General features: G+C 41.9%; 1 protein-coding gene across 2 annotated transcripts in view; it reads left to right on the top strand.

Annotated features, from left to right (window-relative positions):
* Positions 1-17,803, top strand: part of MCF2L (MCF.2 cell line derived transforming sequence like) — a 116,053-nt gene extending 98,250 nt beyond the window's left edge. The window contains exons 17-31 of one of the 2 annotated variants that reach the window (XM_026044291.1): positions 1,526-1,641; positions 2,589-2,658; positions 4,046-4,138; positions 4,253-4,345; positions 5,676-5,801; positions 5,939-6,160; positions 6,728-6,820; positions 7,452-7,530; positions 7,658-7,724; positions 9,868-9,983; positions 11,983-12,057; positions 14,840-14,967; positions 15,663-15,775; positions 15,898-16,001; positions 16,136-17,803. In XM_026044291.1, the coding sequence (XP_025900076.1) occupies positions 1,526-1,641; positions 2,589-2,658; positions 4,046-4,138; positions 4,253-4,345; positions 5,676-5,801; positions 5,939-6,160; positions 6,728-6,820; positions 7,452-7,530; positions 7,658-7,724; positions 9,868-9,983; positions 11,983-12,057; positions 14,840-14,967; positions 15,663-15,775; positions 15,898-16,001; positions 16,136-16,230 (1,590 nt within the window). In that variant the 3' untranslated portion in view covers positions 16,231-17,803. The remainder of the gene's footprint in view (positions 1-1,525; positions 1,642-2,588; positions 2,659-4,045; positions 4,139-4,252; positions 4,346-5,675; positions 5,802-5,938; positions 6,161-6,727; positions 6,821-7,451; positions 7,531-7,657; positions 7,725-9,867; positions 9,984-11,982; positions 12,058-14,839; positions 14,968-15,662; positions 15,776-15,897; positions 16,002-16,135) is intronic. The other variant, XM_026044292.1, reaches the window with a different exon arrangement.
* The last annotated feature ends 5,173 nt before the right edge of the window (positions 17,804-22,976 follow it).

Here is a 22,976-nt window from a genome sequence, read left to right on the forward strand (position 1 = left end):
GTTTTCCTTCCATAGGAATGTGAACCTACATTTTATAAAAATTTTATAAAAATTTTTATACATATCGGTCTTGCCTCTGGTTGGTTTGTGTTCTGCAATCTACAACAGTCTTGTGGGCCCTAACCAAGTGCTGGCAAGTCTTGATGACAGGAGCACCCTCAGGTCTGATGTGTGATGGTCAAGCAGTGCAGGACTGGGGTGAACCTTAAGGATCACTTGGAACTATTCCCTGCTGTTGTAGGCAGTGCCCTCTACGTGATTATATTCATAAAATCCAGAGTCAGTAGCTGAGGAATACTGATGCTGCTGGAGAGCTGGTGCAGAATCTCTTGTTCTCATTGCTCTTCCTGCTTGTTCTCGTTTTACATAGAATATAGTGTGTCCTTTGTCTGCTAGGTTTCTGCCAGTGTGATAGCCTCCCCAGTGCTCTGACCATGCCAGGAACATCTCCTACAGTTTGGGGTTAATCTCTCTTGAACTTGAGTGATCGGAACTGCCAGAAGTAATTCTGAATGAGAACCTTTCTGGTGTTGTGTTCAATGGCACTTTTCCAGGTTTTGAGCAATTATCGTTTATTTCCAGTGTTGGCTATTCTCCCAATTTCTTTCTTTCTCTTGCTCTATTAGCCTTTCCATTTTTTTCCGTACTGTGACCTGATACTGCTCTGTATGGACAGTGTCTCCTAATATTGCATCACTTTTCATCCCTCTGCTTTTTTTCCTTTGCCAGGGTTTCTCATGGAAAATTGCAATCTCCAAGATCAATCACTGGGAAATTTCACTTAAATTCTTTCATCTGAGCTGTGATTACATTAATAACAATCATCATACCTTTTTAGCCTGTGAAATCCAATAATTTTATTGGGACAAAGTATTGCCCTAGTTTCTTTTGGGATTTTTTATTGTATTCCTTTTTCCACTTAAATATTTCTTCTTTAAAACAGTTTTCGAAGGGAAGGCTTAGCAAAGCCTTGTATACTACAAGGAGTATCTATATATTTATGGCTGCCTGCATAGCTTACCTCTCTTTTTCTTAAAATATGCATACTGAATCAGTAGTAAAATCTAAACTTTTTTTATTATTATGAATTTTTAAAAAGTGCTACACCAATTTGAAGCAAAGATTTTTTTTTTTATACCTTTTTGACTTATGGATTTCATGCTTTAGCCATTTTCAGAATTCTAAAGCACTGAGCTCTCTGAACTTTGGAAAGTAAAGTTTAATGGAAAAGGTGTCATCTTTCCATCACCATGGGAATGCATAGCTGTTGCTTGGTGGCGATGATTGCAAACTTGCCTTGCTTACCTAAGAAATGCAGTAATTATTCAAATGTTGCAGGTTTGTCTTACAGGACTGACTGGAAAAGAAAATAAAACAAATTAAAAGACATATTTCATGATTACTACAGAACTTTCTTGGATGTTTATCAGTCTGCAGGCAGATGATCTTGTTGGGGGAGAGAGAGAGCGAGCGAGGTACTGGGATTAACTGGAGATAAGCAGTGAGCCTCTCTCCTGTGTTCTAGGGCTATGCTGCAGAGATGGACAACCCCTTAATGGCTCATCTTATTCCACCGGAGCTCCAAAATAAGAAGGATATTTTGTTTGGGAACATGGAGGAAATCTATCACTTCCACAACAGGTGAGACTTGAATATAATTTTTTAAARGCATTTCAGTGGGCAGCTACTTTACATTTACTGCAAAGTGTCTTATGATTTTTTCTTTAAATCTGAATAAAATTACTAGAAGAGCCTTGTTGAGCCAGTCCAATCTGACTGTTCAGAGTATAAAAATGCACATTTCATTGGAGGGGAAGAATGCTTAAGATACAGGCTGTGTGAAATTTTACTCAATTATTTGTAGAACACAAGTAACACTTTATTATGTTCATTTTTCTGAATAAAAATCATTGTGATTTTTAGTTACAGGCTAACTAAAGCATGTGTCATTTAGGAAGGTTTGATTTGTTTGTTTTCTGTTGCAACTTGTAATGCAAGATGAAGATTCTCCTAAGCCATAGCCACTCAATACTCTTCATGTGTGATTAAAGCTGTTTTATTTTATGAACGAGTGGCTCATGGGCTTGAATCCCTGCTGCTTGTGAGGTCTTTCTTCATAGGATAATATCTAAGTTGATAGAGAAGTATTTTAAAGAGAGGTTAAGCATATTAAATAGTGATTTCTTATTCAGGAAAAAAATGTAGTGTAAAAATTGCCACTTCTTTTTGATTTTCCCATTTATTTCTTTTTCTTGATGGTGTTTGGTAGTATTTGAAAGAGGAGGATGAGGGGAGAAATACTTAAACTGCTTAAATCTTACTGCTAGGTAGACAAAGAGAAGAAAACTTAATATCCCTAGTATCTTATGTTTGGCTTCAAATATGAACTAAAAGCAATTAGTCATAATTCTTATTGTTTTGATTGTTTCTTTTTAAATGCATGATCTGGGAAACTTTTTGTAACCTGTATAGTACAAAAATAAAACTTTTACTTCCAAAAGTTTAGGAAATGAATTGTAAGAATGTGAACTTTTATTACAACTGTTTAGTTTTTAAAATGAGCTGTAAGAAATTTTTCTTCCTTATAGAATATTCCTGAGAGAACTAGAAAATTATGTAGAATATCCAGAGCTAGTAGGACGATGTTTTCTGGATCAGGTATGTATCGTAAATGTCTCTGCTAGCATTTCATTCAAAAGCTCATCTAACACCATCATACRGATGATTTTAATTGTAATATTTGTAATATTAATTATACTAATTGCCACCAGATCCCTTTATCAGCCTAAGCAGATAATGCATAGTTACACAAGTAGTTGTTAATTGGAGTTAAGGATGTTTTCAGCTGCTTTWGGTAAATCATTTGGTTAGGAAGAGCTGCTGCCATGTTGAAAGAGAAGTGCTTTACTAAAGTTGCAATTAAAAACATAAAGGTGCAAAAAACATAAAGATGACTTGTRCACTGAATCATTTTGCATCAATATAAATGGTTTATTTACCCGATTTCCTTTTTCCTTGGCTATTCTCTTCTTTTGGTTTTTTTTTTTTCCCAGTTCATTTCTAGTTTCTTTACAGATTATACCTCAATGGAGTAAGTTTAAAATATTCTTATTATGAAAGGCAAAAGTTATGGCCGAATTACACTCTGGTGGAAAGAACTGGGAAGTGTGTGCACAGATCCTTATCTGTGCATTTCCAGCAGATTTAGAAACGGGACTAGGAGGCTGTGTCTAGGATTGTAATGAGCTAACAGCAAAGCTCATTATACACACTTCCTAGTGTATGTAAAACCCATTTCTATGACTTCTGTGAGATTTCTTTTAAGTAATCTTAGATTTTGTTATTAAAAATGTTTAAAAATCAAAGTAACTCTACAGAAGAGCCTTGTGTAATGCCTAGACAAAATCCTGTGTAAGGTCAGCTTACGAGCTGAGCTGAGAGGTCATAAACTTGGTTGTCCCTCTGTATGATATTTCACTCAGAAAGTGAGCGTGAAAGTTTCAGGAGTAAGTGTATGAAAAGTTTTCTTATGTGCACAAGTCTCTTAGAGCAGCAAGAATGGTGTGTAATTAGTGTAAGCAGACATAAGCACTTGTGAATCGTAAARAGTAAAATTGGAAGAGAGTGTTGAAGTGATAATGTGCAACCAATTGCTTGGTCTCCCTTGGTACTGYTTTTGGTGAACAACATGCTTGTAAAATCCAAATCCACAATGAAAAAAGCAAGGATTTTTAAATAGGTTGTGTGGACAGTGAGTTTTGAGTGTTTGAGTATTATTTTTCACATRTTTTATATTCATGAAATATTCACGTATATTCACTTATTTGTAAATATAATATCCACTTCCCTATGCAGTGCTTACCATTTGACTGAAGCAAAAATTAGCAGCAGTGTTTTATTCTGAAATTCAGGTTGCAAAATTAACCCATACCGTTTTTTGCATGAATTTTCTTTTTCTTAAAGGAAAAGAAGCTTTTTTTCTTAAAGCTATGCCTGTTAAAGTCACAATCATTTATTAACTTGTTGCTGTTCTCTCCAATTTCAGATGGAAGACTTCCAGATTTATGAAAAATACTGCCAAAATAAACCCCGATCTGAAAGTCTGTGGAGGCAGTTTTCAGACTCCGTATTCTTCCAGGTCCATCTTTGAGGCTATTAAAATATTTGTGTTTTTAATTTGATTTTTTTTGTCATTTTTTTCTGGAAATAAGATACTTGTTTTTGTACTAATGAAATGCATTACTGATTACAGGAATGTCAAAGGAAACTTGACCACAAGCTGAGTTTGGACTCATATTTGCTGAAACCTGTTCAAAGAATAACCAAATATCAGTTACTGTTAAAGGTACACTTTTATGCAATAGTATTATAAAATACTCATCTTGGGGGGATGTTCTGGGTGTGTGTTTTGGGATTTTTTGTTTTTTTCTTAATGCTGCTTCTCTCAGCCAAGAGCTGTATAAATCAGATCAGAGACAAATCCCAATCTAGCAGTCCCAATCTAGATACTTTTTTTTGCCTTTTTTTGCTTTTATTTCTGCTGAAGAAGATAAGAAAGTTGACTAGGGGAATCRGAAGAATCAAGAAATCATTTCAAGAAAGTTAAAAAATCTGAACCACTTGTTAGTATTCAGTGACCTCATGCCTGTTACAGGAATTAGCCTTCCTGGTTTTGAGACTGCAGCCRGGAGATATCCTCAAGTTAATCACGGTCTCCAAAGCTGCTCAGGTTTCTAGGAAATGTCCTTAAGCAATTCTTTTTAATAAAGCTTTTTAAGAAATACTTTTTAACTGACAGGGTTGTATGATATTTTCAGGAAACATGCCATTGTGATTCATTTAAATGTATTAAAATGAGAGCACAAAATGAGAGGAATATGCCCTTACAAATTTCAAAATGAGTATCTGTTTTGCCACCAAACTTTTGTAGCATATAAATATCTGAAAACAGCTTGTTTTAAGAAATATTTCACGTGAAGACACTCAGTTTCAATAATTATATTTAACAGTATTATTTTTAAATTACCTTAACAGTATTATTTTTAAATTACCTTGTCCCAAGTTTACTCTTTATCCTGTGGTCTGACATCTTTGAGTAAAAGTGTCTTCTCATGTGTCATCTCCCGCAAGTCTGTGCGGCTCCACATGGTTTCATAGCTGTGTTTGTTGGGATCAGATTGCAGGATCAGGGCCCTTGGATTAAGGGGTCTTTTGTCACTTCACCAATAAACTCCTTGGAGAAGGACAGCTTTTTTTAATATGTATAGAGCTGTTCTYGAAGCAGTAAGTTTAGATCTGTTGCTAGCATCCCAGATATTACCGGCATTCAAATAATAAATAAATTTTGCCCATTTTTTTTGCACTTATTCATTTAAAAAAAATAGAGCAAATATGCACGTAACTTTAGCAATTACGGTGTAAAATGTGTGCAAGACTAGTCTTGCAAAATTCCTAGGTAGCACTTAGTTAACATGATTGAAGTATTTTCGGGCTAATTAGCAATAGATGCAAGAGGTAAAACTTTAGGGATCTGCTGGTTCCAGCCACTAGGCATGTGGTAAACACTTAATCAGACAGCTTTAAAATTATAGCCCATGGTTGGTGTTAAGATTTGGACATTCTTAGAGACTGCTGTTTCCAAAACTAAGTAAACATGTCATTCCTCACACCCTTAGGAAATGCTGAAATACAGTAAGAACTGTGAAGGTGCTGAAGATCTCCAAGAAGCATTAACTTCTATCCTGGGTATTCTCAAAGCAGTGAATGATTCTATGCACCAGATAGCCATCACTGGCTATGATGTGAGTAGCAATATTTCATTTTTCTTACATGCCTGCATGCAACATACCCACATATTGTGCCCCAATAAYATAGGAGAGAGGAGTGCTTTACCAAAGAGCCTTTTACTGAATTGTCTGTGGTTTTGTTTTTCTTCCAGGGAAATCTGAATGAGCTGGGCAAGCTTTTGATGCAGGGATCCTTCAGTGTCTGGACTGATCATAAAAAGGGTCACTCGAAGGTGAAGGATCTGGCGCGCTTCAAGCCGATGCAGCGGCACCTCTTCCTCCATGAGAAAGCAGTGCTGTTCTGTAAAAAGAGAGAAGAGAATGGAGAGGGATACGAGAAAGCACCTTCCTACAGCTACAAACACTCCTTGAATGTAAGACATTGAGCTGTGCAGTAACCGCTCTGGTTCTGAGGGCTTAGGTTGCAGTAATGCAGCATTTTGTTGCTTTGTCAGCACAGATGTGATATAACTCTGCCATTTGAGACAAATCTGATTTGGTGCTGCAGTTCTGTGTCATTTTGTGTTGTTCTCTATTAAAGAGTCACRGGAGGGTGAAAACGCTCTGCTTTGAGAAAATCCGAACTACATTAGTTTGAATGAATGGCAGATTGCATTAATTGCACAGAAAACGAAATCATGAGTAGAGTAARATAGTGTAAAACAGAAAGAAGACCTGTCGGTCTCAATTCTCCTTGTGGCTCAGTCACAATTTAACATAAACTCTCCTTTTCTCTGATGTAACTAAGCTGACACAAAACAGGTAATCTCTTGTAGTCAGCCTACAGGTCATGCGTTGCTGGTTGTTATTTTTACTTGAGCAAGAAGCTGAATGTGGTTTTGCTTTTCAGGAAAAAGGTTAAGAAACACCATTAGACTTCTGCTTTCGTTCTTATCTTAGTTGCAATTTGGTAGGTCAGCTTCTGTTTTTTTTGCTTCCAGATGGCAGCAGTTGGAATAACAGAAAATGTGAAAGGTGATGCAAAGAAATTCGAAATCTGGTATAATGCAAGGGAAGAAGTTTACATCATACAGGTAAAAATATGTTGCTACTTTAAATAAATAACTCTAAGAATATCCAAGTTGTTTTCTTTTGTATGTTGTTAGGAACAGTGAAGCAAAAAGGGGAAAAACTATAAACAGCTTAATTCAAAATCCAATTTTAAATGACAYATTCTAATTGCAGAGTTTTCTGCAGGAAAAAAAAAGTCAAGTTTTGGCATTCCTACATGGAATACCAACTGTAGTAGTAATTGCAATATTACAAGTCATCAGTTGGAAAAAAATGGAGTAAAACAGTATAGAGTGAACATTGATCCTGGAAGAACTTACAGCTTACATCTCTGGAATCCCACTAATTACAGTAATATTTTTCAGACGTGAAATAACATGTTTGCAGGGTGAGAACTATTACAACAGGTTTAAAAGAACAAGAACTGGTGACATTTCCAAATTAGCTGTATACACTATTGCCATTCTCACAGGAATAGCATTGTGTTGGGAGCACAGAATGAAGCAGAGCTCCCTGTCTCACTGTGGTCAAAGTTTTATAAATAATATCATTTTCATAAATACCTAGAGAGAAAGATTCCTGATGTGATTAGGCAGGATGTTTTTTTGTGTATCAGCTATTCTGTGCTTGATGTCTGTATTTATTTTTGGGTAGGCACCAACTCCTGAAGTTAAAGCTACYTGGGTAAATGAAATAAGAAAAGTGCTGACTAGTCAACTGCAGGCATGTAGAGGTAAAATATTTTGAATCTTTTATTTCTATTCCCCTTAGTCTTCCAGACCTACCCTGCATATACTCACTGTGTAGAACTGTAAAAATTGAAATGTAACAGAAATCAGTTTAATGCATCTCTATTACAGAAGCCAGTCAGCACAGGACGCTAGAACAAACCCACAGTTTACCTCTACCAGCAACATCTTGTACAAGGTGAGTAAAAACATTATCAAATCAGCCTAGCTGTCTTGCAAATATATTAATTCATTCACTTAGCAGTTCTTCATTGCTTATGTCCCTTAACGCTRGCTTTTATATTTTAGGGCTTTCAGGTCTCTTTCTACTATAAAGTTGTAGAGCTTAGGATTTACATCTCTCCAGTGTTATGTTCAACAGCAGTTGCATAGGCTTTGCCAGCTGCCAGAGAACACTGCAGATGAGTCATTTTCTGTGCTGAACAAAATTCTGGTGGTTTTATATCATTATTTGTTGAAAAGCTAGTTACCTACTTTAAACACAGGATAATTCATGAGTTATGTGGAGCTACCTTTTCCTTCCCGTTCTCTCTTTTTCTCCTTCTCCTCTCCCCTCCATCACTTGAATTATCCTGCCCTTTTTTTCCTATGTAAATTTTATGTTGTTTTTCTTTGTGTACTTTTCAGTGCATTCTGTCTCTTTGTATTTCTGGTTCTTTCTTTCCAACTTATGATCTTTTTTACTAAAATCTGTCTTCATTCCTTCAGTGCCTGCGTTTAAAATTCAAGTCATCTTTTCTTTCCCCCGCCTCTTATTTCACCCTACAAACCTATATAACTATATTCTTCTCATCCCTACTGTTCCTCTGCCCTTTTCAGAGCCCTCTTTCAGTTCCCTGCTACTCACTTCCTTTTTCATGATATATATGCATATGTATAGGCTCTATCCATGAGCCCACATGTTTGTCTTAGTCCCACACGATATGTATGCACAAATATGTATCAGTAGCTCTCTGCCCTGCTCATCAGTCTGATTTTTCAGATGAATAGTACTTGTGAGATGTCTTTCTGCCTTCTGGAGTGGCCCTCCCTTACTGGAGTGGCTGATCCTCCAGAGGGCTGTGCTGCCATTCAGAGGGATCTGGACAGGCTGGTGAGTTGGACAGAGAGGAACCTCATGAGGTTCAGTAAGGACAAGTGCAGGGGCCTGCACCTGGGGAGGAATAACCTCAGGCACCAGTACAGATTAGGGGGTTGACCTGCTAGAGAGCAGCTCCACAGAGAGGGACCTGGGAGTCCTGGTTGACACCCAGTTAACCATGAGGCAGCAGTGTGCCCTCGTGGCCAAGAAGGCCAATGGGATCCTGGCTGCATCAGGAGGAGTGTTGCCAGCCGGTCAAGGGAGGGGATCCTGCCCCTCTCCTGAGCTCTGGTGAGGCTGCACCTGGAATATTGGGGGCAGTTCTGGGCTCCCCAGTATAAGAGGAATATGGAGCTTCTAGAGAGGGTCCACCGGAGAGCAACCAAGATGGTTAAGGGACTCAAGCCTCGATCATATGAGGAAAGACTAAGCAAGCTGAGCCTGTTTCTGTGGAGAAGACTGGGTGGGGGAGGGGGGGGGCGTGTCTTATCAACATGTACAAATAAGTGAGGGGAGAATGTGAAGAAGATGGGGCCAAACTCTTCTCAGTGGTGGACAAGGGATTGTGGGTACAAACTGAAGAAAGTTCCATCTCCAGGTGAGGAGGAACTTCTTCCCTGTGAGGGTGTCAGAGCCCTGCACAGGCTGCCCAGGGAGGCTGTGGARTCTCCTTCTCTGGAGGTCTCCAGACTCACCTGGATGCYGCCCTGTGCCCCGTGCTCTGGGTGTCCCTGCTGGAGCAGTAAGTTGGACTAGATGATCTCTAGAGGTGCCTTCCAACCTCARCCATTCTGGGATTCCATTCTCAAACTGTGAAGTGTAGTGGGAATCCAATTGCAAGACTAAGGCTGCGCTACTTGTTCATCCCTTGTCTGCTTCATGTGTTAAGGGCATGTGAAAGGTGGCTTTCATTCSTTTGTTTTTCTTGGTGGACTTGGGAGGAAGCTGTCAGCACAGAACATGTGTCTATAGGTGAGGGTGAGGGGACGTTGTCCTRAGCTGTCTTTAGCTGCTCTTATAGCTGTAGTCTCTTCTTGGTACTTGATCATGATCCTTTCATGTGAGATTATCAGTGACTTCTTCAAATCTGGARAGAAGCTATGAACTGAGAAGTAGTTAAGAAATAGTTTTCAGTTTATATCTGCATGCAATAAGCAGCCTCTGACACAGCTCATCACCCTGTTCAGACCCAGATTTGTTAGAGGTGGATTGATTGTCTTAATTTTCTTCCCATGAACAGTCCTTCACGGAACAACATTAGAAATGCAAARAAAATGGAAGAGAGAAAATCTGATCTCATGAGTCCTGAAGGTTTTGGCACCACAGTAGCACCAAAGTACCCTGAGAAAGGCAAAGGTGAGTTTACACGTATGCATTCTTGTCCCTAGATGTGAAGAGCATGGCTGGGCTGCAGGTGCACAGGCAGATTCACCCATAGCTTAGCCGAGTAGATACAACACTGCACCTGGTTCACAGCTCGGTTCTGCTGCTCTGAGACCTGAGGCAGCCTCCCCACAAGTGCTGCATGAGCAGGCTGGGCCCATCAGCACTTAGCTCTGGGGTTGCTGTGTTCCCTGTGTGCTGCGGACCGGCCCAAAGCCACCACTTTGAGGATGAGGGACAGCCCCAGTGAGGTGGGAACTCTGGGGCATGAGGCCTGCACTGGGTYTTCCCTTCGAGCTTCTGAGCTCTTCCCAATTGGCTTCTGAGCTTTTGTCTTCAGAACAGCTAGTGGCAAGAAATTTGTCCAGGAGAGTGTTTTGCTGCTTTAGATCTGATTCTCACTGCTGCAGTTATTTACTAGACTAGTGATAATATAAACACTGAAAATAAAAGGCATTTAGTTCTTCTCTTGTGCCCGGACTTTTGGTTAATATTTCTCTTCCCTAAGTGCTGGTTCCCTGGCAGGGCTGTGAATGATTTGTTGCCTCAACCTTTTCTTGGGCTTCTCCCCTTTCTTTCTGTGTCTTTCTTTTCCTTTGTAGATGACACTAGCTCTACCTCAGAATGCTCTGTACTGTCAAAAAAGCGCTTTACGCTGCAGGGCTTTACTAACCTCAAAAGTCAGAAAGGTAACTTCTTAACRAGTTAGATTTCTCTTGTCTATTTAAAGCTGCAGTTGGTGCATCCCTTCATGTGTATGTGTGTAGTGCCACAGGTTCACCTATACTCTGTGTTGCATTAGCTTGTCGTCCTGTGTCCCAGGCAGGTTCCTGAATCRCAGCCCCTGATAGGAAGCCTGGAGGAGAAACTGGGAGATGCAGTGGGAAAGGGAGATGCGGCCTGGAAAAGAGCAGTTGTTGGAGGCGTGAGGGAAGGAAGGCCTCTGCTCCTGCTGTCGAGGCCTAGGAAGGAGCTCGGAGTGCCCGCTCCCATAGGAAGCCTAGGAGAAGGAAGTTATCTTCACATCAAATGCCTGACCTGCTTCTAGCTTCAGTGGATCTGTCCCAAATGTACCTGTACTTGCCAGAAAGGAATCAAGGCTTTGCTAGAGTATTGTCCTATTTGGCTTCCCTTGTTAATGAACTCCCAAAGCATGACTATGGCAGAAAGTTTATTACAATATTCCTTTCTAGCTACAGAAATAAATAAGAATATCACCATGCTTCCAAAAAAAGGGTCCTTTATGTTGCTGAAATGGGCAGTAGATGTCTGAGATGCTTCTTGCTTCCTCTTGCGAAGTACTGGTACATTGTTTTCTTGCTKTGAATAGCTATCTATCTTCAAACAGTCTGTTTTGCTATAAGGTGTTGATACTACTTAAAAGCATGTATTTTTCTTTCTTTCTTTTTTTTTTTCCCAGCATCTTTTCAAAATGTCTTTTTAAAATCTGATTACCTTTGAGTTGTTTCTGGAAAGGCTGTAGGGTTGCATACCTGAAATAYCTGCATCTTCCAAGTAACTGGTGAGCACTAATGTCTGAATGAGGTGAGCACTAATATGCCATGCTTGCCTTGACAGAAGCTCCATCACCTACTGCTAAAAGCCAGACGTGGCCAAAGCTCCTTCTTACAGGACCAGGTATTGCTGGACTTGGATCAAAAATGGTTGTTTCAATCTGGTGACGTTTGTCTGAAGTTCAGATSCATTATACTCAGCTGATACCTAGTTCATTTAGAGAAGTTTGCATATACTTTTACCTGTTATTATGGAWTAAATTTGTCATTTTTTCTTCAAATAATTTTATGTGACTAATTAACTTMTTTTGCTGACAATTAAAATTAGAGTGATTACAGAAATCCATTGGTTTTCCAGGGTAAACTCAAAGGTATTTAGCCTGCATTCCACCTATTCTCTTTTTTCCAGTTCTTCAATATCTCTCTTCTGTGTTTTTTGCCTATTCATCCTCCTGCAGCTTCTCCTACCAGCCCTGACAAAAAAGCTAAACGACATGAAGTAGTGAGTGACCCAACTCCTCTTGGTCTAAGAGGTAGAGTGTTACCCCTTCTTGTACTCCACACATACCTACACATCCCTCGTGTAATGCAGTAAATTATAAAGCTGAAGATACCTGTATGATGCTGTTGTGTGTAGCAGTATTGATGTCAGCCGCATCTTCCAAATAGGTCTGTGAGCTTTGGTGTGTATTGGTTTTGATCTCTCAGTTTGACAAAGTTTTACCTTGGCATCAGTGGCAGCATGCGGCTAAATGTCATTTTCAAGAGGCTGGTGGGAATTGGATTTTCTGCTGATTGAATACCCAGATACTGGGAATTTTAATGGAGTTTCACTGGCATTCAGTTGCTATGGGCACATAGTTTTCCAGTTTGCCTTCTCCATCCACTGTGTTCCTCGTGGGGAGGATTTAACTTCTTAAAAAGATGAAAAGCACAATTTTTAGATTTTATTCTAATAAGAGTGAGGCTCGTCATTGTAACTTGGCATTTGTATTGCCTTATTCTATTTTTGATGTACATTTTATTACTTTTTTCATAGTTTCCTTTCTTCTTTTTGGGTGATAGCAGGCAGCTTTCACCGACCTGTTAACCAAAGCTTGAATGCAAATCTGGGGCCAGTTAACCAGACAGTAYGGAGGGGAGTTTCTTCCTGGCTGTATTTCCACTGTCATTTCTTTTAGAAAATACCCTGGAAAATCAGCTGATTYTAGTCCTGTCATCCCCTCATACATGTTTTCCCAGCCTTGGTCTTTAGCTGTCTCCTATGTGGAAACCATGCTGGTTTAGCTGTGTGCAGGAGACACTTCATCCAGCCTGGCCCGGCACGCAGAAGCACCCCAGGTGGGGAGAGCAGGAGCACCCTGCCCGCCCCGTGTGCTCCACACAGCACAGTGGGTGCCCTTGAGCAGAGTGGTGGCTCCTCCTTGCGCTGCAGTGAGGATTAGTGGCAGAGCCAAGTCACGCAACCAATTCCCATCCCTGCAAGGAGCAGCCTGTGGGCCCAGATCTSAAGAGAAGCAACTTACACATCCTGGGTTTCCCTGGCACATCAGCTGTCAGCTTATCCATGTGTAACCTTCACTTTCCTCAAGGCTCTGCTGTTTTCTTTTATTTCCCGCTTTTATAGCGAGCTGTAATTTAGTCACATAATGCAAAGTATGCACATATGCATCAGATGGGCATGCATGCATAAATTTGGTGCCCGTGGGAAGCCAGTAGGAATGTGGAGACAGGGGCCACTCTTCTGCCAGGATCAGATGACTTTTATACCAGCTTTTAGGACTAAAGGGCCAGCCTGGAGGAGGCCTAGGAGCACTACTGCTGTGGCAAGGTTGGGCAGGTCTCACCTTATCTCTGTTGACACAATATATGAAGAGCGTCTCAGAAAGAGGGGCTGTTATCCAGCGTGTCCCAGAGGAGCAGGCCACTGAGCATGATGCAGCAGGCACAGCAGTTAGAGCATTTCCAGTCCTCTTTCTTTTGTGCAACTCGCTGGCTCTTGTCTCTAATGAGAGCTTGGAACAGCTACGAGCAACCAAATGATCTTCCGTTGTGGTGTGCTTCCCTTGGAAGTGCTGGAAATGCAGCCGTGTCCCGTGAGCTTCCAGTGACATTTGCATGGAATACAGCAGGAATTTATTACTCGGTTTCTTCACAGATGGAAATTCATGCCTAAGCCTGGACAGGGCCAAGTGGGTCAGTACTTCTAACCTTGTCCAGGTCATCCAGCAGCGCAGGCAAGGTAAAAGCCACTCAGTTTGGTGTGCTCCGAGTGTGATGTCTTAGCCTGCTTTAGCTTTCTGTGATAGCACTGCAGTGCTCTTTTTATGCACTAATGTGACCAGCCGTGGCCATGAACCATCTCAGAAGCAGTGAAAAGCAGAACTGCTGCTTGCTTTCTTGGCCTGACTAATAGCTCTGTATAAGCTGGGGGTTGTTCTTCCTCTGATTCTTTTTGTTGGTTTTATTATAGTTACTTTTGTGCTGAGCCAAACTGGAACTTAACTTAAAAGTATTTATCTCTGCYGTGATGACTTCTTTCATTATAAGCTTGGTATGTTTATTAGTAGCTGCTGACCTCTATAAAAAAAACACCCCCCTACTAAAAATCACTGCAGTTTTATTTGGAGAATGATTTTGAACACTGTGGACATGATTCAGCCTCATAAATGAAATATTTTTTCTCTCTCATGGTGAAATATTCGGCACTTGACAGGCAGGAGATGGTTCTTGTGGTGCTGTGACYTAACCCTGAGAGAATCCATCCTGATTAAGTTGTCAGCCTTGGATACCCCTGAACAATAATCTGGCTCCTCAGTTGAAGCACAGAGTGCCTGGCGCTCCCATTGACTTTATTGACAGCTCTAAGTGTTCAGCACTTTRAATAAGCAAATATTCATGTATCCCTTGTTCCAACAGGCTCATTAGGTTGCTTGGCATGACAGCCACGTGTGTTCATCCTCTTCCCTACTTTTTCCCAAGAAAAAGAGCATTTGTCCAACATCCTTCTATGTATAGGCAGCGGGGGGCAAAGCTGCATTTTTCATTTGGGGATTTGTGTTCCTTCCATCTGGTCTCCTCTGCATAAACARAAAGGGCCAAATTCACCCTGCTGTGCCTGGCACAAGTCCACACACTCTGGAAATGGGCCAGCTTGGGCCAGCTGTGGATTTCACACASAAGCTGCAATAACTCCCTACGTAAGGTTTCCCTCCTGTTAACACGGATCATTTCAGGGCTTTCCAGCAGAGCTTTTCTCCCCGCTCAGTATCAGGCTGTGCAACCACGTTAACTGTTGCCTCTTTCTTCGCCAAGGTTGGGCTAAGACGTCCCATTCTCTGGATGCATCTGAAGAAAATGATGGCTGGTCTAGTGCCGATGACCCGCTGAATTCCTCGGATGCGGAGGAGGAAGGAAGAGAAGGAGGAGGAGAGATGAAACTGGTAACTAGATTTTTTTTTTTTTGATGTTGTTGTTGTTTTCTATGTTTTCTGTGTTTTTATTAGAGCATTAGGAGTGCTTTTGAAGCTGGCAGGAAGGAAAGTGCTTCTTGCCTTGAAATCCTGGAAGCCTTAGAGTTGGGCTTCTTGCCTAAATCCTTAGTTGGGCAAAATATCTATAGCAGGGGCAAATGATCTCTTTTAATTCTGGTATTTCTGAGGTGGGAAGGGACACCTGGGCCTTTGTGTGCCCGCACATTAGTGGGACTGTGGCTGCTCGTGGCACAGTACAGAAGCTGAGCAATGAAGTGCTCAGTTACTGCCTCCGTTGTAGCGCGATGCGTGTGTGCAAGTCTCTCGAGCTCGCCAGCATGTTTTATCTTATGTTAGAGTTCTTTGGGTTTTGTGTTTTTCCTCGAAATAAGAATTGTAATGGAAAGATTTCACAGAAGGTTCCTCAAAGTATGAGAATTCATGTACTGAATTTGTGTGTAATTGAATAGCCTTTTTTTTCTAGTTCTCAGTGTATACATACATTCTTGGTATCTAGTATATATGTAACATAGTGTCTTCAGCTCCTCTGTGGATGAGGGAGCAAGAAGTGTGAAGTACCATAATTTTCATAATTACAAAGGCTGTAATGTACGTTCAAGTACTCAGTAGAAACAACTTATTTGTTTTTCCCTGTGTGCATTTAGGCTCCTGGCAAATACACCGTTGTGACTGATTATGAGAAAGGAGTTTCCGAAGAATTTACAGTGAAAAGTGGGGATCTAGTTCAACTGATTCGAGAAGGGGAGGATGCACTTTGGTATGCAAGTTTGTGTTTGGAAACCTGTATCTGCAGAACTGTGCTTGGAAGGCAGGTGTTGAGGGGCAGGCTTTCAAAGGCATTAAATGAAGCCCTCTGACTACTTTTTTAATTTTTTTAAGGTATGTGAAGAATCTGAGCACTGGTAGAGAAGGTTGGATCCCAGCAAACAATCTGCTGATGCTCATAGGCAATTCAAAATCAGCYCAATCTTTAAGCAGCTCTGGTAGGCTACTCATAATTAATGAGATGAATATATACTGATAGATATATATTTTTTAAAAAAAGTTTTGGAATTAAATAATTACAGTGTATTTTTCTTTCTCTCTCTCTTCTTTCCSTTCTCCTTCCCTTTCCCAGAATCAGGCACTGCATCCAGCACTCTGAGCACATCATCAAGTTGCAGTGACAGCTGCAATGCCAGCAGCACCAGCTCCGTGGACATTAAGGGCTGACATGAAGTTCTCATCCCACCTCCAGGGAAGGTGGAAATCTGGGATTTGTCATCTTGGGCAGAGTTGTGAATGCTGCACTCGGGTGGAGAACTGCTACTTTGTGTGGCTGCCTCTGTATATTTGCATTGGTGACTTTTATAGAGGGTCTCGCAGAAGATTCCAGTGAAAAGTGCATGGAAKGGGAAGCTGTAAATAAAAGTTAAAGATTTGAAATTAGGACTTGAAGAGGCTTCTGCTCTGAAGTCTGAAGCTCCAGAGTTGCTGGCATCCAACATGTTTGCTCATAGATGCACAATCAGGTTGCTACAGAAGTGTGTCATTTCATTACAGCCACAATCTGATTGGGAGCCAACAAAATGTGTTCAGTGCTAATTCCTTATTGTAAATTAATAAATTAGCAATCACTGTACAGGATAGGCATAGGGAAAATCAACCCAAGTTTACAATTTCTTCTCCCCACACCCCTTTCTCCAGGGATGTTCCTTGGTCAGTGCAGTGACTGGGACTCTTGCAGCAAAAAGGAAGGAGGTTTGGCCCAACTGTTTCTCTTGTCTCGAGTCCTCATGAGACTCTTTGCAGTAAAATACTTCCTAGAAGCTGTGGTGCAGAAAGGACCAGTTCACTGACCACAGCAGCATCAAAAGAAAAMGCTGGTTTTCTTTTCAGACCTTTTCTGTGTGCAGTGGGGTAGCCGTTTTCTGAGGTATTTTGTCCTCCCAACCAAATTCTTTACCAATATCACTGTTTACATAACCTTGGCAATTCAGTGGTATCTTTTTGTTCTTAATGCAAGTGCACGGTGAAACAGGAAATGTGTTYACTAAATTTCGTAGTAATCTGCAATTGCATGGCTACCTTCACTTCTATCTTTTAGCATGTAGTTACAGGCAAAGAAAACCCTTGCATTTGCACTATGGGTCAAGAACCTTCATTCATACCAACCTCTACGGGGTAAAAAAGTGACTCTTTTTAGTCAATAGTTTTGTGGCATGCTTAGTCAAAAGCAAATTACATAAATTTTCTATTAAAGAGAAGAACAGGAAAAAAATGTTAATCAGATTTGCGCTATAGAAAAAATTTACTTTTTTTGAAGAAGGATAATGTTAAACTTAGTGTCTTTTCAAGCTGTGTTGTAAGCCAATGATGTAAATTTTGTCAGGTCCTTTGCACTTCATCCTTACCAACAGTACAGGAACTTGTGCTAGTCATGTATGCAATACTGTGGCCATTCCTTGCCATCTCCAATATTTTTACTTACATGAAAGTGTTTTAACCTGTCTCATGTATTATATTATTTAAAATAAGATGGAAGAGCTTCATTTTTCCAAAGCAGCAAGTAGCAGCAAGCTGTCAACAAGAACTTCTGTTAATTATCAGACCCTCTAATGACTGAGCTCCAAAGTCTCTGTTTTTCTTCAGAAATTGAGATTTTTAGAGGCTGCATTTGGGAAAACTTAAAAGAAACCCTCTAGAGAATGATCTTACTCCTGACTTATAAAAGTAATCCTGTCTCAGATGCAAGCAAAATGTAGCTGACTGTGGTCAATACAAACTGAAAACACATGTATGTACACATATATGCCTATATATGTGTGTGTAGATATGTATATGTGTGTAGATATAATGTATCAATGTAAAAGATGTATTTATAGTCTTATGCTGCTGAATGTGTCACTTTACAATTCAAAAATACTTAGGTTTCTTGCAATACTGCAATATAAAGACTGATCAGGGTTTTACTTCAGGCATCCTTCCGACACAGAAATCCTCTGATCTTTTCTTAATTATCCCATGTAATACTTTGCTGGCCAGGAATGTTTAGTCTGATATTTAATAATGAAATGGCAATGTGCAGAGATTCAGCTTGATGTCTTTGTAAGTTATTTTGTAAATTATCTGTAACATAATTTACTTATATATTGCTGTCATTGGTAGGATGAGGCTGTCCTTTTATTTCTTATTACAGCCTCATTTCTGTTATTTCAATGATCTTATGCATATCATTGCACTTTAATACTCATTTCACCATTTCCTTTTCTACTGCTGTTGTGAATTAGAATCTCAAGTCAGAGGTCTCTGTTGTACCTATGAATTTGAATAAATTTCAGCACTTCTTGCTGAATTCCTTCTCTATAGACATGCTCTCTGTTTTATTTTGTCTCGTGATGTTAAAAGCTTCTGGTAAGGATTATGTGAAAACATAAAKAGGTTGATGGATTTGAAGCAGCAAATCAGGGAGCCTAGGAAGTGTCGTGTTTGGCAGAGTCCGTGTGTTTGCCTACTCATTTTGGCCCATCTCAGAAAAAGTCTGTTTTAGCTTGGTGATCCTGGCTCGCTTTGGCGGGGAGGGATTGGAAGTCTGCCCAATTAAAACATGTCTGAAGATATAAAATGTGAGCCGGTGCCAGGTTAATTGGATCAAGTCCCATCCTCTGTTCTTCGAAGGCTGCAAGCCCATGGTCTGCTCTCCAGGGAGCCCTGCAGCCCAGGGGTGCCCTAGGGCACACGCTGCTGCTGCTGCTGCTGCTGCTGCTGCTGCTGGGGCCTGGGCAGGAGTTGGAGGTCCCTGGCTGGTAGAGGGGTGAGAAGTGAGAAATTCTGCCCATACTTGCAGCACCTGAAGAGTGAAGTGCTTGCACATTGGTGGGTTAATGGCTTTAAGGATCATCATGCCATGGGAGGAAGGGAATTTCACAGGGCCCAGTAAAGCTATTTCAGAGGTTTGGTTGCTTTTATTGACCCTTGTTAACCTAGCAGCTCCCTCCCTTGGTCAACTAGGAAGTCCAACCGTCTGGAGCACAACTAGGAAATCCACCCATCCCAACTAGGAAATCCACCCATCCCAACTAGGAAATCCACCCATCCCAACTAGGGAGTCCAACTGTCTCGAGCACAACATTGTCATTGCTACAGCAAAACAATAAAAGAATCCCAGCCCAGACTCACCCTAGTAGAAAGTAAACTGGTTTCTAAATACTTCTAATGATAAGAGGTTTCTTTTTAACTTATTTCCTGTTGTAAACASTAGAGGTTGATCTCATGTTTTTTATATCCGTTCATGTGCTCTGGCTTTGACCCGATTATTTTTCAGGCACATTCGATTCTGCCTCAGTATAGTCAGTGAGCTAAACTGCAGACTTTGGACCTTTGGAAAGGGTCTTTTACCATGGGGACCATTTGGGGCGCAGAAGACCAATGGGAGGTCTTTTAYCTTCATTTGCTAAAGATGACAGGGATTTCCATTCTACTTCTATGCTTTATATAGAAGGGTTAGTCTGGACACAATTCCGGATACTTGTAATAACTCTAATGCAGTTCATGGAAGTCTTCAAATGACTGGTCTCCTAAGAGTTAGCTTTGCRTGGGTGCCTGCCACACCTGCGTGGCACAGGGAGCTATCCCACCTGCAAGCCTTCATTTGAGCTGCTGCTTCTCTACAGGTTCCCCAGCTGAAGACACTGCTCTGGGCTGAGTTTGCCACGGGAGCTGACTTGTTTCTAAGAGCACATTACCTAATAACACATGGAGAGAGATGAACAGTATCACCTTCCAAGTCAGCTGCTCCTGTGCTTGCTGGCTCTTGCTTATTTAGGCAGAGATCCCCTGCAGCACCGAAGARCTGCCGTGGGCTCCGTCGCACCCTGAGCACAGGGCTGTGAGGCGTGCAGGGCATGAAAGGTGCTTTAATGACAAAAATACTGAGTATCAGTGAGTGCAGTAACTGCCGTGAGCTGAGCTGCGTAGCCCTGCCCTGCTTCTCCACTAGCACTAGCCCTTGGCAGCCTTACACAAACTTGCCAAGGAAGCAGCTCTGTCATCTCCCCTTTCCCTGGCAGGTTTCCCCTGGAGCAGCTCCSAGGGCGGGCAGGAACCAAGGCCAGAACCCGGCCCTGGAGCCAGAAGGTCTATTTATTGCCAGCAGTGTTTGTGCAAAGGGCCATCCTCAAAAAGCAGCAGGGAGAGGGGAGCACAGGGTGGTGATACCCAGCAAGGCAGGGGGCTCTTCGGGCACCAGAGAGATGCTGGGGCAGCTGCTTCATCCTCCGGGCCCTCCTCAGGCTGTTCGTGCCCTGCTGCACCTGGGTAGGTCAAAATACTGAGTCATACACACAAAAAAGTAGCCCAAAATATTGATGGGCTCCAATCATTTTGCTAGTTCCAGGGGATAGTCATAGTGACATGTCCCCAGGCAAAGCTGCCGTCTTCTTTCTAATATCTTGGGGCAATGTGATGTGTAGACAAAGCCTGAACGAAAAAGCAGCATGGTGTATACAAAAAGCAGGCTGCAAGACAAACTGGCAGCATTTCCTTACCCCGTGCAGCAGAAAGACCAAGCCCCTCAAGGGCTTCTCATCAAGAGTCCAAGTCATGACCAGAGCCCCAGGGCGGTCAGGGAAAGCCAAAGCAGGAGGAGCATCCCCAGCTCCTCTGGGCTCGGAGCTCTTTGGACACAGGCTGTGATGCCCAGTGGAAATTCAGATCCTACAGCAACCAGAGCCCTATAGAGAAGAAAAGCCGAGTATGACTGTGCCTGCTAGGCTGCCTTGCAGCTCATTGAGAGCACTGCTGCCAGTTCCTGCAGCAGCCTACAGAGGGGGGTAGAAAATCAAGGCAAGACTAACACTGCACGAATATAATTTAGGAGCTTAAGTTCTGGCACCGCTGAATTCCCAGGGACTCTCCTCACAGGTGTGATTATCTTGGGTATTCTTCATGAAATCTAAGCACACGATTTCTTCTTGGAATACAGAATTACCATGTGAACTGCTCRATGGCTTTTGTTCTGAGCACTTAGGCTGGGCTGTAAGCTCTAAAATAGATAGAAGTTTCCTGTATCCGCAAGCAGCAAAAGCTGAATCCTTCAGGTTTAAGCAGTGCCAGCAGAGAGGGAAAATATTGCACCAGCCATAAAGGATGCAGAGAACCTGTGAACTTTGCAGAAGACACGGAAACGCCACAATGCCACCGTGTAGCRGAGTGTTGGTGCTGTTGTGCAGTAGACACCACATTGGGCTCCCTGGCAATGCCCTGGGAGATACCCACCTAGAAAGACCTAGGGCAGTCTGGTTAAGGATTTAGCCACTGATCTGAAAGTGGTATTGACAAAGTGTTCCCGGTGACCCGCACTGATAACATTTTCTGTATGCGCATCATTTCTTGCACAGCTAATTAACAGAGCAGCCTAAGAAAATTGCTGGAAGGAGAGGCACTAGGTGTAAACTCAGGCTGTCCCAAGTGCGACACAAGTGTCCCCTTGTGCCCTGATTTGATGGTAGACAGGAACACACGCAAATAGGCAGGAGGGAAAGCTTTCCCCAAAAAGATCAGACAAAAAAAGAAATCCTCTAGCACCTCCAACAAACATAGCTAAGATATTTGTAACATGATTATGTCCTTACAGTTTCAAATTAGCTGTTGCAGTTAAGGGAATATATCTTCAGTTTTTCAAGTGAATGCATCTTCAGTTTTTCCTTCTGTTCCAGTTCAGGCACAACTCCATTGTCATTTCTCCTCCCGTTCCTCGCTTTTGCCTGCACACAAAGCTCTTCCCTGCCTGCTTCCCTGCAAAGTCCTTCAGCCTTGTTTCCTTCCTTCAGTGTTTTTGTCTCTTGTGACCACACAGGGCCTGAAGCTGGATGCAGAGAGGAACAAGGACCAGGTACGAAGGCTATGAGGTACCGAGGCAATTCCCAAAACAGAGGTGGAAACAGCTAGGCGCTGCCCTAGCTCCTTTCGTATTCCCATAACTGTCTTCCTTCCTCTGCCCTGGGACGTGAGCTGCTGGCAGTGCCCCAAATCCCAGGAACTTTGCTGCTAGGAGCGAGCCAGGCTGTGATCCAGAGAAGCAGCCGAGTGCCCCCTTTGGGAAACAGATTCCGAAGGCGGATATGCAGCTGTGCCCACTGCCACTAAACAACAGGAAYGCCTGCAAACACCATCCGTGATCCTGGCTTTCCTAATCAACCACAGCTTCTACAGGAAGTTTAGCTGAGCATTGGCCACAAAGTAAAACAGCAGCTGTGGCTTTTCTTTGCTCACGTGCAGAAATGACCCTCTTTCCTTTAAACTTACAAAGGGGAAAAACGCCTGGAAAATGCTCCAGCCCCTTGGGAATGCCTCTCTTCTCAAAGGCAAACAYGCTCTTTACCTCTCTGATATCTTAAGTAAATATTTACTTGAGTGTGTTTTCATCTCTCTAGTCTGGTAACTTAACTGATGGTAAATTAACTGWTTTCTACTAAATCAGAGCACAGCTTAGTTTCCAGATGAAACACTGTCTGCAGATTGGCCCTTCAGACCCTAYCCCAATTAATGAAATACAGTGTGGATTGGCTTAGCATCCCTTCTAGCTGGTAGAACTCCTGCATAGGTCCTACAGGAGAAGCAGAGCGAAGCAGTGCAGGGGATTTCTTGCTAGTTAATTAGTGTCTCCTGGAAAATTCAGGCAGTAGTTCAGAGTTTCAGCTGGTGACTGAGAAATGGAAACGACCAATATCAGCAATCACTCTCCAAAGCAAGGCTCTACCTTGGGTGCTGAGTCAAGCTAAATCTTTGTGCCTTCATTTCTCTGCTCTCTGCTGCTTCCGTGGCTGTGCAACCAGGTTAGTATCATTCAGAGACATGCTGGATCCTTGACATKTATGTTGCTCCTCAAATAACATGCTGGGCAGTAAATAAAGACCCATGACAGAAGACTTTGCAATCAGCATTACCTTTGCACAGGTCAGGAGGGAAGGCTTCAAACC

This window comes from Nothoprocta perdicaria, unplaced genomic scaffold, assembly GCF_003342845.1.
Source record: "Nothoprocta perdicaria isolate Ctin4 unplaced genomic scaffold, notPer1 scaffold_358, whole genome shotgun sequence".
NCBI lineage: Eukaryota > Metazoa > Chordata > Aves > Tinamiformes > Tinamidae > Nothoprocta > Nothoprocta perdicaria.